The sequence below is a fragment of the Copidosoma floridanum genome, unplaced genomic scaffold (assembly GCF_036245765.1).
Source record: "Copidosoma floridanum isolate Cflo_tuat_1 unplaced genomic scaffold, Cflo_Japanese_pri ptg000029l, whole genome shotgun sequence".
In the NCBI taxonomy this organism is placed as follows: domain Eukaryota; kingdom Metazoa; phylum Arthropoda; class Insecta; order Hymenoptera; family Encyrtidae; genus Copidosoma; species Copidosoma floridanum.
In genome coordinates this window covers 8,890,440-8,904,715 of record NW_028321906.1, presented here as the reverse complement: position 1 = coordinate 8,904,715, position 14,276 = coordinate 8,890,440, and the positions used below count along the sequence as shown (strand labels likewise).

Genomic DNA, 14,276 nt, shown 5'->3' with positions numbered 1-14,276 from the left:
ATCGCTGAACAAGGCTCCAGCATCGCTGACACAACTGTCATGAGCTCCCTCGCACCGTAACCCGTGACCATAATGGTGCGAACGCGAAACAGTTCGGCGGCGGCAGTCGCGGAAGAGGAGTCGCGCGCCCACAGCAGGGAGCAGCTGGATCAGGCGGAGGCGGCGGCCGTGGCGGCAGCGGTTGCGTCGTTGGCCGCTGGTACCAGCAACGTAGCGCCGATGGTCCAGGAAGACGATGAGGAGGAGGAGGAGGACGAGTTTGGGGTCGAGGCCGAGCTGACGAGCCTCGCCTGGCTGCAGTCACTCGACATAATGAGCGCCTCGGGCCTGCCAACGCCGCCCTGCTCGCCTTCGCCGCCACCCCTGAGGCCTCCCCCGCGGCAACAGCCGAAGAAAGTGCCACCGCTCGTTAAAGCGCAGCTGGGTACGTTTATTTTACATATACATTGGTTTTTTTTTTTTTTTTTTTTTCTTTTTCCTTTTTTTACTCATTGATAAATTTTTGGTTGTTTTTTTTTTTTTTTGCAGATCTCGCTGAAAACGCGGAACTGTACATGGTCGACGCGAATAAAAAGCCTCCCTACTCGTACGCGGTGCTGATTAGCCTGGCGATGCGCGCCAACAACAACAGGGTCACCCTGTCCAACATTTACGCCTGGATAAGGGAGAATTTCAAGTTTTACAAGTACGCCGATCCGGCTTGGCAGGTAGGCACAATATTACATATTATTTTTAAAATCTTGTCCATACGTATCATCGGCGATACCTGCAAAAACCATTAAAATAATAATTCGTTTAAATGTCAGACATTAGGGAACACGTATAAAAATGGCACTGATTTAAAGTTAATGAATAGTTTGACGTCCCGATGCAATGATCGGAATTTCATTACCCTAGAACTCGATCAGGCACAACCTGTCTCTGAACAAGTGTTTCGTGAAGCTGCCACGGTCAAAGGACGAGCCGGGCAAGGGCGGCTTCTGGAAGCTCGATCTCGACCGGCTGGAGGACGGCCGGCGCACCCGCCGACGCAGCTCGACGATCAAACGCTCGCGGGTCCCTTCGAAACGATCGGCTACCAAAACAGGGGTAGTTGCCGAGGTGTCCAGTGCCGTGGTCATCGAGACGGAAATAACGAGGACTGAGGAGGCAGATCACGTGGCCAAGATACTCGCGAATGACGGGACGAACGGGCCCAGGTGTATCGTTTTGTACGAGACGCCTCCGTCGAGCGTCTCGCCGCCGATTCCCGATACTTTGGCCGAGGTGCCGGAGACTAGTCAGGTGCGTTTATTGTATTTTTGTTGCTGGGAAATTTATTTATTTTTTTCGTTTTTCATGCATTGGTGGGGTGGTTTTGTCTCTTTTTTTTTTTTTTTCTTTATAAACATTTTGAAGAAATAAAATCAGAGCAGTGCAGCTTGAAAACTTATTATTCCCCTATGGTAAAACTATGTGCTACAAATGTAAAAATTTTTTCTTAACAACCGTCAGGTGAGTATAGACGAAAACGACATTACGGACATCTTGATCGACACAGCCTGGGACGAAGGTGTGGAGAATCAACTCGCGCTTCTGGACTCGGTGCTGGACATGCTTTGAATCGTCTCTGCTCGAGGAAGAATTTTTTTTGATTTTTGAACAATGATTGTACCGGTCATCGGCTTGTGTTGATTTTCAATGTCGATACTTACCTTGTAAGTAAACCAAGTATCAGTGTATAGGTTTCTTATTTTACTTTTAAAACTCCATAAAATTTGAATTATTGAAACTTTTTTTTTTAGTTTGTTGTAGTTTTTTTTGAATTTTAATGGTCAAGCGTTGAGACTTTTCTTGCAGAAATTATTTCGTTTTAGTGAGTAAATAATTATGAAAGTATAGATTAAAATCGATTTAGGATTGGTGGCATATTTAACTTGTAAGTGTAGCCGGTTGTACATATTTTTAGCGAATAGATGGAGTGTGATGAATTTATAAGCATAAGAGTCAATAATTTTAACGAGTTTTATCTATAATTTGTTTTACGATAACGTAATCTATAACTTACTGATTCTTTTCTTTAATGAAATATATTATTATACACGTATTATGTCAAATACAACTTCAATAATTCTTGTGTTTCATGAATTTAATTTAGAATACAAATTTTGCATTTTGCAGTGCATTAAAAAAAAATGTGTCGTAGTAGCACATGTACATGTTTCGCTATCAACAGGGTAACGTATTTATTATTTAAAAAATAATCACTGAAACAAATATGGTAAGAAAACGTTTTAAAACAAAAATATATATTCATTTAAAAATGATTTCATAATCAACTTTTTTACTTTGTAAATATAGTATTTAATGTAAGTCTGTAGTATTCATACTTGTACATTATTAGTATTAATAATATCTGCAAAGTCAACGATGCATATCGACTCTGAAATATGTGTGTGTGTATATACATATACGTTCACTAACACCTGAGTAAATGTCGAAGTTAATGTGCAGCGAACAAGACTTTTGCGATGCCTTACAGAATCCGTCCAAAGATTAGTTTTAAGTGACGTGATACACGGCGAAATTCGTATAGCCTTCGAATGCTAGCCGGTATACACGCGCAAAATGATAACGTAATATTAAACCAAGTATTTTAGGAGCACTTGTGCACTTGCAATTTATTTTTAATTACAATTTCATCTTTATAAATGTTGTATCAGTTATGTTTCTTTTTAAAACAAAAAATACTCTGACACCACGAGTCCATGTCTAATATTCAGAAACACAATTTAACTATTAATTAATTAATTAATATTATTATTATTCTTAAATACACTTTTGCACCGATCTAATTGTAAGTGTTGATCTATATTACATGTAACTTCCAAATTACATAGGTCAAGAGATATAGATATTCGGTCGTAATTTATTAGTGTATTATATATTTTTTGTTTAGTGTACCATACTTAAAAGCTTAATTTTAATTTCGAATGAAATTTATATGTAAGAAAGTAAATATATTTAATATTTTTATTCCCGCGTGATTACATAAAGTAGATATGATAAATATACACTGCTTAATCGTTTGATTAATCAACTAACATATGTACACATAATATAATTGATGATAATCAACGAGTGGGTGCCATTTACAAATATGCATGATTGGTTGGCTGATGCTTTCATAAAAAATGTATAACATTATGTGCCTTATAACAGCGAAGAAAAAAAAACCTTAATGAGCGACTTTTCAATCTTTTTAGCTGTGGACGTAGCTGCAAAATATTGTGTGGCAATTACGGAAGCGTTATCAGGAATAATACGAAAAGACGCCGCAGAATTAATAATTCATTAGTCATTGTATTGATATCTTGAGGTGTATGGTGTAATGTAATGATAAAAAATACAGTATAAAAAATCTCTTAAGACTTATTATTCTCACAGTATGCATATCCCTCATGCAGGCTGTTCCAAAATAAATCATTAAAAATAAAAAAAATAGATGCAAGGGTTTTAATGATAAAATTGATCCATGTATACACAACATATATAACTTTTTATTGTCCAACAAATAATCGGCTGTAAAAATATATCATTTACAAAGAATGAAAGTAAAAGAAAACATTTTGCATTTAATGTAACAATATAGAATAACATATTACAATCCATGTAAAATTATGAAAATATATTTATGCATTTTTGTGGGTAAGTAATGTGCTTTATGTGTTTTTAATTTTTTAACATTGATTTTTAACATTAAGTCTAACTATTACCGCAGGTGTGTCTACTTAAAAATAAAATTTGTTATTTCACCGATAGTGATAACTTTTCTTCTATAAATCTTATCAATTTGTTTACTTAACATTATTGTTTGAATTTTTTATTAAAAATATATTTGTACATTGGCTGCGCAAGACAAAGTATAAATCTCATGTTGTATAAAATAATTGTACAATCTTATAATTGAGACTAAAAGCGCTCATTCCGTAACACTTACATTATACAGTTGTACAATCTGTAAATTTGTACACATATAACTTTTTATATATATTTTTAAAAATAACTATAAAAATGTATGTGTATTAGCATATATAATAATTATATTGTGGAATGTATTCGTCAATGACTATTACAAATAAATGTATTCGTCACATTGTTTGAATTATTGAAGAAATTAAAATGTATTTTGTACGACGGTAGTTGAATTTGTACGAAGAATGTGTACGAAGATTACACATAGTCTACATAAAAAGCGTTCAAGAAGAATTGATGCTGGCAACATTCAGAGTAACATTCAGAGCAACATTCAGTCATATGTTACTATCATCATTGATCAGTAAAATTAAACGCACTTTTGTGCTGCGTATAAGCTTGGGCCACTTATAAAAAAATAGTATTATCCATAACTATCTACTTCGTTGGCGGATAAAATCCAAAATTCAATCGCAAATTTTCAAGAAACAGGAACGTTAAAATTGTGTGCGGAGCAAGTCGGACAAAGGCTGGAATATATCCCTACAAATATCAAAGTATTAGTAAATGACCATGAGAACAAATACATGGTCGCAATTTAAATTTTTCAAGTACACAATACCTTGAAGAACCCAAGAGGTCCAAGTTTTGCAGTGTATAAAACGAGGTGCATCATACTCTGGAATAAAAACGCATGCTCGTTTTATATGTACAAATATATCGTAAGGTAAAACTACATTACATCTTACTCTACCTTGAATTCTCCTGGCTTTGCATTCATAGCACGAGTTTTCAGTACATCTAAAGGCTGTGTCATAGTGGTAGCAATGGCACCCTACAATCGATATGAATGATTGAATTTTTTCACAGGCAAGAGGCATATGTGATTATTTCAAATATACTCACTGCTAGTAAGCTGGACAGGAAATGTGTTGTCGTATTGTCTTTGAAGTAATCAGTTTTTAAAAGGCTTAATTTTATCTGGTCATAAAAACTCAACTGTCCCATTGTCATGAGAACTGCTCGACTCGTAGCCATGGAACAACCACTAAATAACATTCTAAATCCTTCTTCCTTATAAATGCGTAATAATCCATTTCCAGCCCATGTATAACTAATAATGGATACGTTAGTTATTAGTAAAAGTTTTGTGTGATTTTTAAAAATTATTAAAGCAAATTTTGACAATCAAACTTCAACATAAATTCAATAATTCATTTTCAAAAATTAGCCTCATGTTTTAAATAATTAGATTGTTTTCAAAAACGTTTACTACTGGTTGTAGTTGATACCTTCATTGTATAGCGAGTTCTTACGCGATCGATTACTATTGTTTTGTTTTTCATTGGGATGTAAGTAGGTCAAAAATATACATAGTGAAACTATTAGTTTAGATGCGCGTACTTAAAACACTTGTTCGTCACACAAATGTGAGAGCATTTTCTATGCGATTGAGGGCGTTCATAGCGAAAAACGATACTGTATAGAAAATGTGTATGTCTGCCAAAATATTTGGCTTGTATTTATTTTGATTGTAAAATACCTCTAAATTTCAGGCCTCTTCAGATTTTGAACTCGAATTGATAACCGCAAATGATTTTCAATGTTAAAAAAGTATTTACACTAATTTTTTAAATGAATTTTTATAAAAAGCTTTCTACATAATTTCTAGGAGCATTTATGTATCTTACAAAACTCTCCATTAGTGATAAAATTAAACTCACCCTCTTCTTTTGTCCACTGATAACTTGACATCATTTTGCATTCTCACATTAATTAAATCACCTGGAGTACCAACGATACCGCCAACAGCGCCAGAAAGTCCGGCTAATAAAAATTTCTGATAAAAAGGGGCCGGATTACCAGGTGATTCAATTGCTTGCTTTCCCACCTTAACATTTTAATTATTCATAAGTTAAATAATACATAAACACACATCAATGTCATGAATCTTGAACATGCAAAACTTGCCTCATAAACGCCAAATCTAACAGTGGAATACGTGAGCTGTCTAAGTAAAGAAGCCGATAGTCCATTGTATAAAGCTAATACCCCTTGTTGTTTTATTATATTGAAAGTCATTTTGGTTACTGAAAGTTTTCCCTCTTGTTGAGTTTGCAAATGAACCTGGAAATAATGATATCTAATCGATTTTTTACTACTTACAGCTGTAATAACAATGCAGGTCTGATAGGCATTATGTAACGTAAAATGGAAAAGTTTTTATTTGAATAACAAGAAAAAAAATTTATCTTCTTGAAACCTTCAATTAGCATCAAATAACAGTGAATTGTGATTATGATATAAAAACACTTTTGATTCATCTAAAATCAGGAGTAGAATAATTTTTGCGCTTCATGTTTATTTAAAAAATTTATTTTAATAAAAAAAAGTTTAAAAACGTTATAACATTCAATAAATATATATAATAGTACCACACTTCTTAGTTGGCATTTTAAAATCCAATTCTAGCAAAATATTTATCAAGAAACTCATGAAAGTATAAATAAATTGTTTCATTTACTTTAATATTGAATTACAACGTATTTAATGACAAACAGAAATTTTAGAAATAATATATTTAGAGATTTTCGAAACAGGATGTAATAAAATTTGGTCATACCTTCAATAAATCTAATGGATGAGTGATACAGGCAGCACCAGCAGATGCTAGTCCACCAAAATACCATCTTGAAAGTCTTTTAGTATTGTCTATTGGCAGCTTTGCCATTTTTTTAATTTTTTTATTTTTTTTTTATTACAGCCTAATCAATCAATGGATCTGCAATGAAATAGTTAAATCAAGTGAATAAAATAAGAGGAAAAAAGCGGGTAGTTAAATTTTTGACAATGGAAGCATTCATTTTTAATATACTTTTTCATGGATGCTTACCTATACATCTTGAGTCAGCATTAGGCTGGCTGGCCGAAGGCAACTTTGGTGGTATAGGAATGGTCTGTGGAGAATCTCTTAAATGAAAAAAATGCAATTAAATTTAATATTTAAAGGAGAAAAATTATGTGTTTTATTTAACTAAAGACGGTGAATAACTGTGCTAAATTTTAAAAGAATATTATTTGCAATGCCATGTTAAAAGGAATCTATTAAAGATCTATTAACTATCCAACTGATGCTCCAAAAATTTATCTAGGATTAAAAAATTTACCTGCTTAATTAAAATTATTTATTTTCTTATAAACCGACATTTTTTAAATGTATCTTACGAGTACACTTACAATTCACCTCTACCGAAAAAGAAAGTAACACTCTCGTTCTCATCACTGTCTCACATGCATCTTTAAGATATAATTTTTAAATTTAAGTGAACTTTTCTCAGAAAAGCAAATAACAATCCAATAAGTATGCACTTGGGGGCACTAAAAATTTTCACTTTCATTTTACAGATGCATTCACTTGCTGTACACGTAGACGCACGCAGTATATAGGAAAGAAAAGGTCACAGCAGGGAGTGGAAAGAGGGAAAAATGTATCGGTGCATTCACTTTTCCTCAATACTTACCGATGATGGTGAATGCGTGCTTTTTGGATGAGGGTCACGAAAAATCTCTACAGACCCTGCACCTTGTACGGCTACCAGCAGCGCCAGCCTCTGACTGACACTATCTGACTGAAATTCTGGCTTCTGCTACGTCGGCTGCTCTTTCCCCCCTCCATCTGACTCTTTTTTTTTCGCGCTTTTTGGGACAGTATATAATAGAGGGAGAAATATTTGAATGTTGTACTCAACTTACGTGTTGAATGATACACGCACGCATTGAGGGGATTTCAGATTCAGATATATTTTTATTATATAAGTAAGTATACAACTCTTCACGGCTCGATCTGAAAGCTGCTGACGACGCGTGTGTTGAATTTTATTTGGGGAGAAAAAAATAAATAATTTTTTTTTCCAAGCATTGAGTGTAAGCTCAGTGCTTATTGATTGCTTTTTCTTCGTCTTTCTTTGATGATAAGCAAGTTTCAGAGTGACGTCAGAAAGCTCGCACTCGCAACATATTGGAGACGAGAGTTTGGATCAAATGACGTCAAAACAGTGTAAATATATGTATACATATACACATCAAGGGGATGTACCGATGTACCTATATCATCTATTTTTACACAAGTATAATATATATTTAAAGGGCGAGTGGGCGATGTTGGATGAATACGACTAGGTATCATATATTCTTCAATAGTTACATGTACTAGAAACATCATGAGTACAAGTAATGAACTTGATTTTAAAAAATATATTGAAAACAATGTATAGACCAAGTAACACAAAACAAAAATACTATTGATTTATCAGTGTAATTATAGTCGTCCTTACAATATATTTTCATATTTTCAGAGCGAAATTTTTTAATTGAAAGCACGATTCGGAAAAAATTATATCGAAAGATGAAACGTCTGAAGTTTTAGCTTAAATCATTTGATAAAAAAAAACATTATCTTTTTAATGATCTGCAAACTCAATCGGTGAAGCAAATCAACAATTATCCTGTGAAAAACCGAAAAACCTTGACGGATAAACACACGCGCTCTTCATTTACTCTAATCGAGTTGTTAGATAAGCGTCCTCGTAACGTTAAAATTATAAAAATAGAGTACTCCTGCCTGCACTTGAAGAGTATACATCATTTTTAATGAGTAATTTACTTCAACAAGTTCAGTTTATTGAATTTTCCGTCTCCCTCGAAATGTCGATCGACACGGCAGTAATGCAAATAATGTCTGACATGAATGATCGCAGTCCGAGTTCTTGACTCGCTGCCAATTTCGTTTCCGATTTTTTTTATTTTTGCCATTTGATGATACTTGATTCACATCGCGCGTGTGTTCAATATGCAGGCTTTGCGAAAAATCAAAACTGCACGTGATACGTGTGCTGACGTTTGATGAGACTTTATTTTGACCTATTTTTCCTTTTTTTTTCAATTGAAAAAGCACTTTTTTTTGTTTTGATAAAGCTTTGTGTGCATTGAGTTCGAGCAGATGTCAAAATTATCTTCCAAGAGCCATAATTATCTCGTAAGAGTTATTCGATAAGTCTATTTTTTAATTTTTTAAAATCTTTTCACACGACTGGAAAAATGTAATTTCAAATGTACTCACAGATCACGTGAGTGTACAGGTTCTATGCCCGTGATTCGATTGCATGATGCGAATTTTAGTATTGTTTTAATACTTGTCACCTGCAGATAAGCGTGTACCTGAATTCTGAATTTTTTATTGAATTTAATTTTAAGATGTTTTTTTTTTTTTTTTTTTTTTTTTTTTTCCAAGTAAACGTGTTTAGTAAAGGAAGAATTATTAGAAAAAAAACTATATATATTTTGATGTATACGGCTGCTAAGGACAAAGCGTAGGTCATTGTGGTAATTATAAACACTTTCATATTTTTAACAACATTCCACTTTATTGTGTAAAAAGTTTAATAGCACTTTATAGATAACATCGGATTTTTTTCAGCAATACAATAATAATTCATCGTTTACGCGAAAAGAAATTTCATTACCATTTTCAATTGAAATAAGTAAAAAATGAGACCTCATTTAGAGTGCATAATTCAGGATTTCTTAAAAATTTTGGTCTATATTTCGCCGTGCAAGCCTCTCCAAGACAAACGAAACTAAACAAAAAATGCTATAGAATAAATCGAATCAGTTTCAACTACAAGAACATATTTAAAATGTACAATATATTTCTGTAAAATAAACTGTTATATAGCATTCCGCTAAACTTTTTTGCATCAGCCTTTTTGCCTCATTTTTTAAACTTATTTTGATTAAAAATAGTTTCTGATGGAGTTAGTGAAAAGTATTGATTTGATGTTATTAAGATGCAATTGTATTTTTGGTTTGTGCTGTAGTAATTGGTTGAAAATTTTCGCAACACATAATACAAGTCACGTTTTTCTTTCAACGAAGATACAGTATTGTTAAAATTTTTTTTTTCAGTGAATACAAATCTGTAGAAAAAGATACAAAGGTTCGTTCAAGAAATGCGCCGTTTTATTCTCTTTTTTCTGGTCTTTGATTTGCAAACAGGGCTGCAACGGTTCTGATTTTTCGAAACTATTGAAGCTGGAGTGCTAACTACTCATATTCATAAAAACTAAAGAGTACAGCTTAAAAAATTAGCAATGAAATATTTCTACACTTATTCTTTGTCTTTTTGTCATAATATTATTAGCGTTACAAAATTGGTTCTCCATTTTTGATAAATCATGTTTTTGAGATTGCAGAGGTTACACAGAGGATAGCCCTTAACCAGAGTAAAATACAGAATGTGTTTAAAGTACTTTGAAGTATAAGTAAATATTTGTTTTATCGAATCGTGCGTTGTAGTCTTTCATACTTAGATGCAAAATTGAAGATTTAACTTAGTCAAAAAATAGCTCATGAATAAAATGTTTTATGATTATAGGCTAAAATTAACAGACAAAAATAATTATACTATCACTTGGTGAAGAATAAACTTCAGCACAGTAAAGATCGTAAGAATAGCTATCCAAAATATTATTTAACAAGTAACTGATCAGAAAAATTCAACTGGAACATTCCGATCATTTTATTTCTTCTAATTTCAACTCACACAAAAATAAAAAATTCTTTTTTTTCCCCCATAAAAAAAGATGAGTTTCTATTAGACTTATTTTGCACCTGTTTGTTGTAAATATGTTAAATATATATATACATTACCATTACAATCGTGACTAATGCATACATAACTTTTAAACACCAAGTAATACACGATAGTTATTGAAAAATAATATACTTCGGTATTCTTGAGTATTAAAAAACTATAAAATACTCATAAAAGTGGTCTTCCTAAAAATGTAGTTAATTTGAAAGAAAAGTGGCGGACAATGGTTAAGTAGTTCGTACAAATAGAAAAAGTATTAGCCACAAAATCTAAATAAAACAAACTGTAATGCAAAAAAGCCTTTTAGGGACTCACCTCTTTTAATATATTTTAAGATTTTCTTAAAAAGCCATCATTTGTGATGGAACAGCACAATCACCAATACTCATTCTATGCATCGCCATTTCTGTTATTCCATGATAGTGCACGAAAGCAGCTGCAATGACAAACACGTGGAAGATTTGGTGACTTTGGAACTGTAACAACACAAAATAAAAATGTTTTTTTTATTAAATACCACTATTAAAGAAAAAAAATATGTGTATGTACCCAAATATCGAATTTTCCAGGGAAAAATCGTTCAGGAACACGTAAAGCGTAAAACACAGCCCCTAATATATACAAACAGCCCATTAAAATTAACCATCCTAATGAAGCGTGGCTCAGAGCTTTGAACCATCCTTCTGAAACTGCATAGTGTACAGCAGGCACTATCTATAAAATATATGCATAAAACAAGTTACTATGAATCAGTACTTATTTAGATTTAGTAAAAATAAATATTAAAAAAAGAACATACCCCACTAAGACCAAAACCAGCAAAAACTCCAGCTCTCAGTGGTCTATATTTTGGTTCACCAAACTTTTCCCACAGAGAGACAATAATACTTGTTATTCCAAGCACTACTACTACTGATAAGTAAATCAGTTTAGGTTGGAAATCGCAGTAAAATCCGTAATATAGCCATGGCACAAAACTTCCCATTATAAGCATAGCTATGCCACAATAATCTAGTTTGGAAAATAGCTTTCCTACACACTCGCTATGACAATGGAGCGTGTGGAATGCAAAAGACATGCCTAGACAAATAATTGCACCACCAAAGAAGAGACCAAAAACCAGTTTTTCTTCCCATCTTATATCCATTGGAGACTGAGTCAGGAAGTAAATTGCTATTCCTATGAATGCCACACATCCTGCAAAATTATTTGAAATATTATCTGTCTCTTAGGTCACAAAAATTGAAGACATTTTCTAATACAAATAAATACTTACCTAATAAATGTGTCCAAATATTACCAGTTTCAGTATGAATTCGAAAAATACTTTTAAAACATGCATAAAACGAAGGTAATGGTGGCCTATGTCCAGCATGTAGAAAATCGTTGTCTTGTAACCATTTAGGCAAATTTCTAAAATGACATTGTTTCCAAGATGCTTCCCAAACCTGATAAATCAAAGAATGTGTAATAGTATATCTTCCAGAGTACAAGTTTTGATTTTTATCGTGTGTAAAGTAGGTAAAAAGGCTTTAATAAGTAATTTTGTGAATGTAATTTAATATTACTTTCAAATTTTTTTTAAGTAGTCAAGAAAAATTTTTTAATTCACTTTTCAATACTACCTTTCTAACAAACTCTTCTGCTTGCTCTGCAGCATTATGAGCTAAAGCCCCAAGATCTATTTCATCACTCAAGACTCCAGCTTTTAGTACTTCAGTCATCTATTGAAAATTAAATTTTAAGATGAGTTTACTATAAAAGACAATAATCTATAGATAATGAATTGCAAAATCCAGATTATTCATCATATAAAAGATTACCTCGCAATCCAAAAGTCGGTCATCTTCTGGAGTTGATGGCAGTGGACAGCCAACACCATCCTCTTCCTCATCTGCCAGACAGCTAGTATCATCATCCTCTAGTAGTTCTTTAACTTCATGTAGACCTGGTACATCACTGCTCAAAGATATTCTATCGCTCCATGGAATACGATGACGAAGGTTATTTCCTTCAGGAGAGCTCACCCTGTATTCTATTTCTTCTACAATGTTGATTTCTTGTTCCATCATTTTGTGGTTTGCTTGATTCAGTTGCTAATGGTGATCGGTACCTAGGTTACATTAGCAGTGTATTACAAATTTTCTTATCAAGAAACAAATAAAATGTGATAAATTTTCTTTTTGTCACTGTAAGTAATTCTCAAGTAATCGAAATACACTTTAAAATAATTGAAAATTGAAAAAATATAATCATTCTTTTTTATTATTATTTTTTAAACAAACGTATGTTTAGTATTATATTGACAAAATTTCGAGGCTAATTATAGATACAACGAGAATATACAGTTACAGCCAATAAAAAATACAGCATGAACTATTTAATTGATGAGTAAAGTTTTCACAAATAATCAGCAATCAATCAAGGAAAGTTGACTTACATGCAATAAGCTCAAGCTAAACTGAGATGAGTGAAACCTCTGCCAAGCTTTTTTCATAAGAAGTAATATTTTTATTAGAAAGTTAACACATTCAATAAACAAAACGGAACAGGCATCTAAATCTATCTAAAAAGCACTTGCGTGCAGTTTGTCATTCCAAAGTTATTGAAAACTATGAGCAACTGATAGGTAAGTGTTTTTTCAAAATTAACACAAAACTATACAATGCCCTTCTAATGAAACGGACTTTGTTTTTATGCTAATTAACTATTTGTCAAACTTTGCTTTGAACTTAGGCTGCAGTATACAATTACGAAAATCATTCTACAAAGTCTAAATACTTACATTAGCTGCATACACTAATTTACTTAAATAATAAATAGAAAATAAAATACATATAGCTAATTAGCTATGTCTGCACTTTGCAAGTTTTCACTAAATACTAAATACGCAGTGCGAATATAATACAAATACACACATATTTTCCCTTGTAACTAAGGATAACTATAGTATTTACCTACTACTTAGTGCGTCTTGTAAGCCAATAGACATAACAATAATGACAGTACATTTACTGGCTAACTAACTACTGGCAGTGTTTGCAGAACGCAGGCAGGTGTTATTAAGCCAAATGGCAGCAGCAGGCAAGACGAGGTTGTTTTTTTTTTTTTTTTTTTTTTTTTGTAATAACAACAAAACACGACACGCGACTTACCTGACCACTGATCAACTACTCAATGAATAACCGATCATTTCACAGCACAGAGTTAAAATATACAAATGCACGAATGATATTCGTTCTGTAATTAAATTTTTTTTTTCAAATGAGTTTTTTTATTATTAAATAGAAGTTTTATACGCCTACATATACTGTACATACATGGGTACACATATACACATATATAGTTACATACCTTAGTTTAGTATTATATTTTGACGTTTACGTCGACCTAGACCAGTATTGACGCTTGGCAAATAATAGTATGCTACATTTTATTACAGCAGCTACGATGCTGTTGCAGTGAGAAATTGAATTTAATATATCAATATGCTTAACTCAAAGTAGTAAGTATATCGTCTTGCTAACGTCACAAACTCAAAGATAATTAAAGTACAGTATATACAACTGATAATTATTAGAGTGATAACTTTTGTTCGTGCATGCTTTGCCTTTACTGCTCTTTGATCGTTATCCCCCCCATTAGCACCGACTCTTCGCCATCTGGTAGA

General features: G+C 32.8%; 3 protein-coding genes across 5 annotated transcripts; 1 reads left to right on the top strand and 2 right to left on the bottom strand.

The window, feature by feature from the left end:
- Positions 1-72: 72 nt before the first annotated feature.
- Positions 73-1,602, top strand: LOC106644676 (forkhead box protein J1-B). Its single transcript, XM_023390932.2, has 5 exons — positions 73-210; positions 259-424; positions 529-707; positions 898-1,284; positions 1,495-1,602. The coding sequence occupies exons 1-5, from the start codon at positions 73-75 to the stop codon at positions 1,600-1,602; spliced, it is 978 nt and encodes a 325-aa protein (XP_023246700.2).
- A 1,917-nt stretch (positions 1,603-3,519) lies between these two features.
- Positions 3,520-7,562, bottom strand: Dic1 (Dicarboxylate carrier 1). The gene is made up of 9 exons (XM_014360315.3): positions 7,476-7,562; positions 6,848-6,924; positions 6,578-6,736; positions 5,926-6,081; positions 5,679-5,845; positions 4,861-5,068; positions 4,709-4,789; positions 4,577-4,633; positions 3,520-4,497 (listed from the first exon to the last, which is right to left on the bottom strand). The coding sequence occupies exons 3-9, from the start codon at positions 6,683-6,685 to the stop codon at positions 4,393-4,395; spliced, it is 882 nt and encodes a 293-aa protein (XP_014215801.2). The 5' UTR covers positions 6,686-6,736; positions 6,848-6,924; positions 7,476-7,562; the 3' UTR covers positions 3,520-4,392.
- A 1,788-nt stretch (positions 7,563-9,350) lies between these two features.
- AdipoR (adiponectin receptor) lies at positions 9,351-14,225 on the bottom strand. 3 transcript variants are annotated; one of them, XM_014360348.2, is made up of 8 exons: positions 13,961-14,225; positions 13,762-13,846; positions 12,430-12,719; positions 12,232-12,330; positions 11,883-12,054; positions 11,406-11,803; positions 11,156-11,320; positions 9,351-11,082 (listed from the first exon to the last, which is right to left on the bottom strand). In XM_014360348.2, exons 3-8 carry the CDS (start codon positions 12,676-12,678, stop codon positions 10,948-10,950), a joined length of 1,218 nt encoding a protein of 405 aa, XP_014215834.1. In that variant the 5' UTR covers positions 12,679-12,719; positions 13,762-13,846; positions 13,961-14,225; the 3' UTR covers positions 9,351-10,947. The 3 variants fall into 3 exon arrangements, with proteins under 3 accessions (XP_014215834.1, XP_014215835.1, XP_014215836.1); XM_014360349.2 differs by lacking the exon at positions 13,762-13,846; XM_014360350.2 differs by lacking the exons at positions 13,762-13,846; positions 13,961-14,225 and adding an exon at positions 13,392-13,476.
- Between the last annotated feature and the right edge of the window lie 51 nt (positions 14,226-14,276).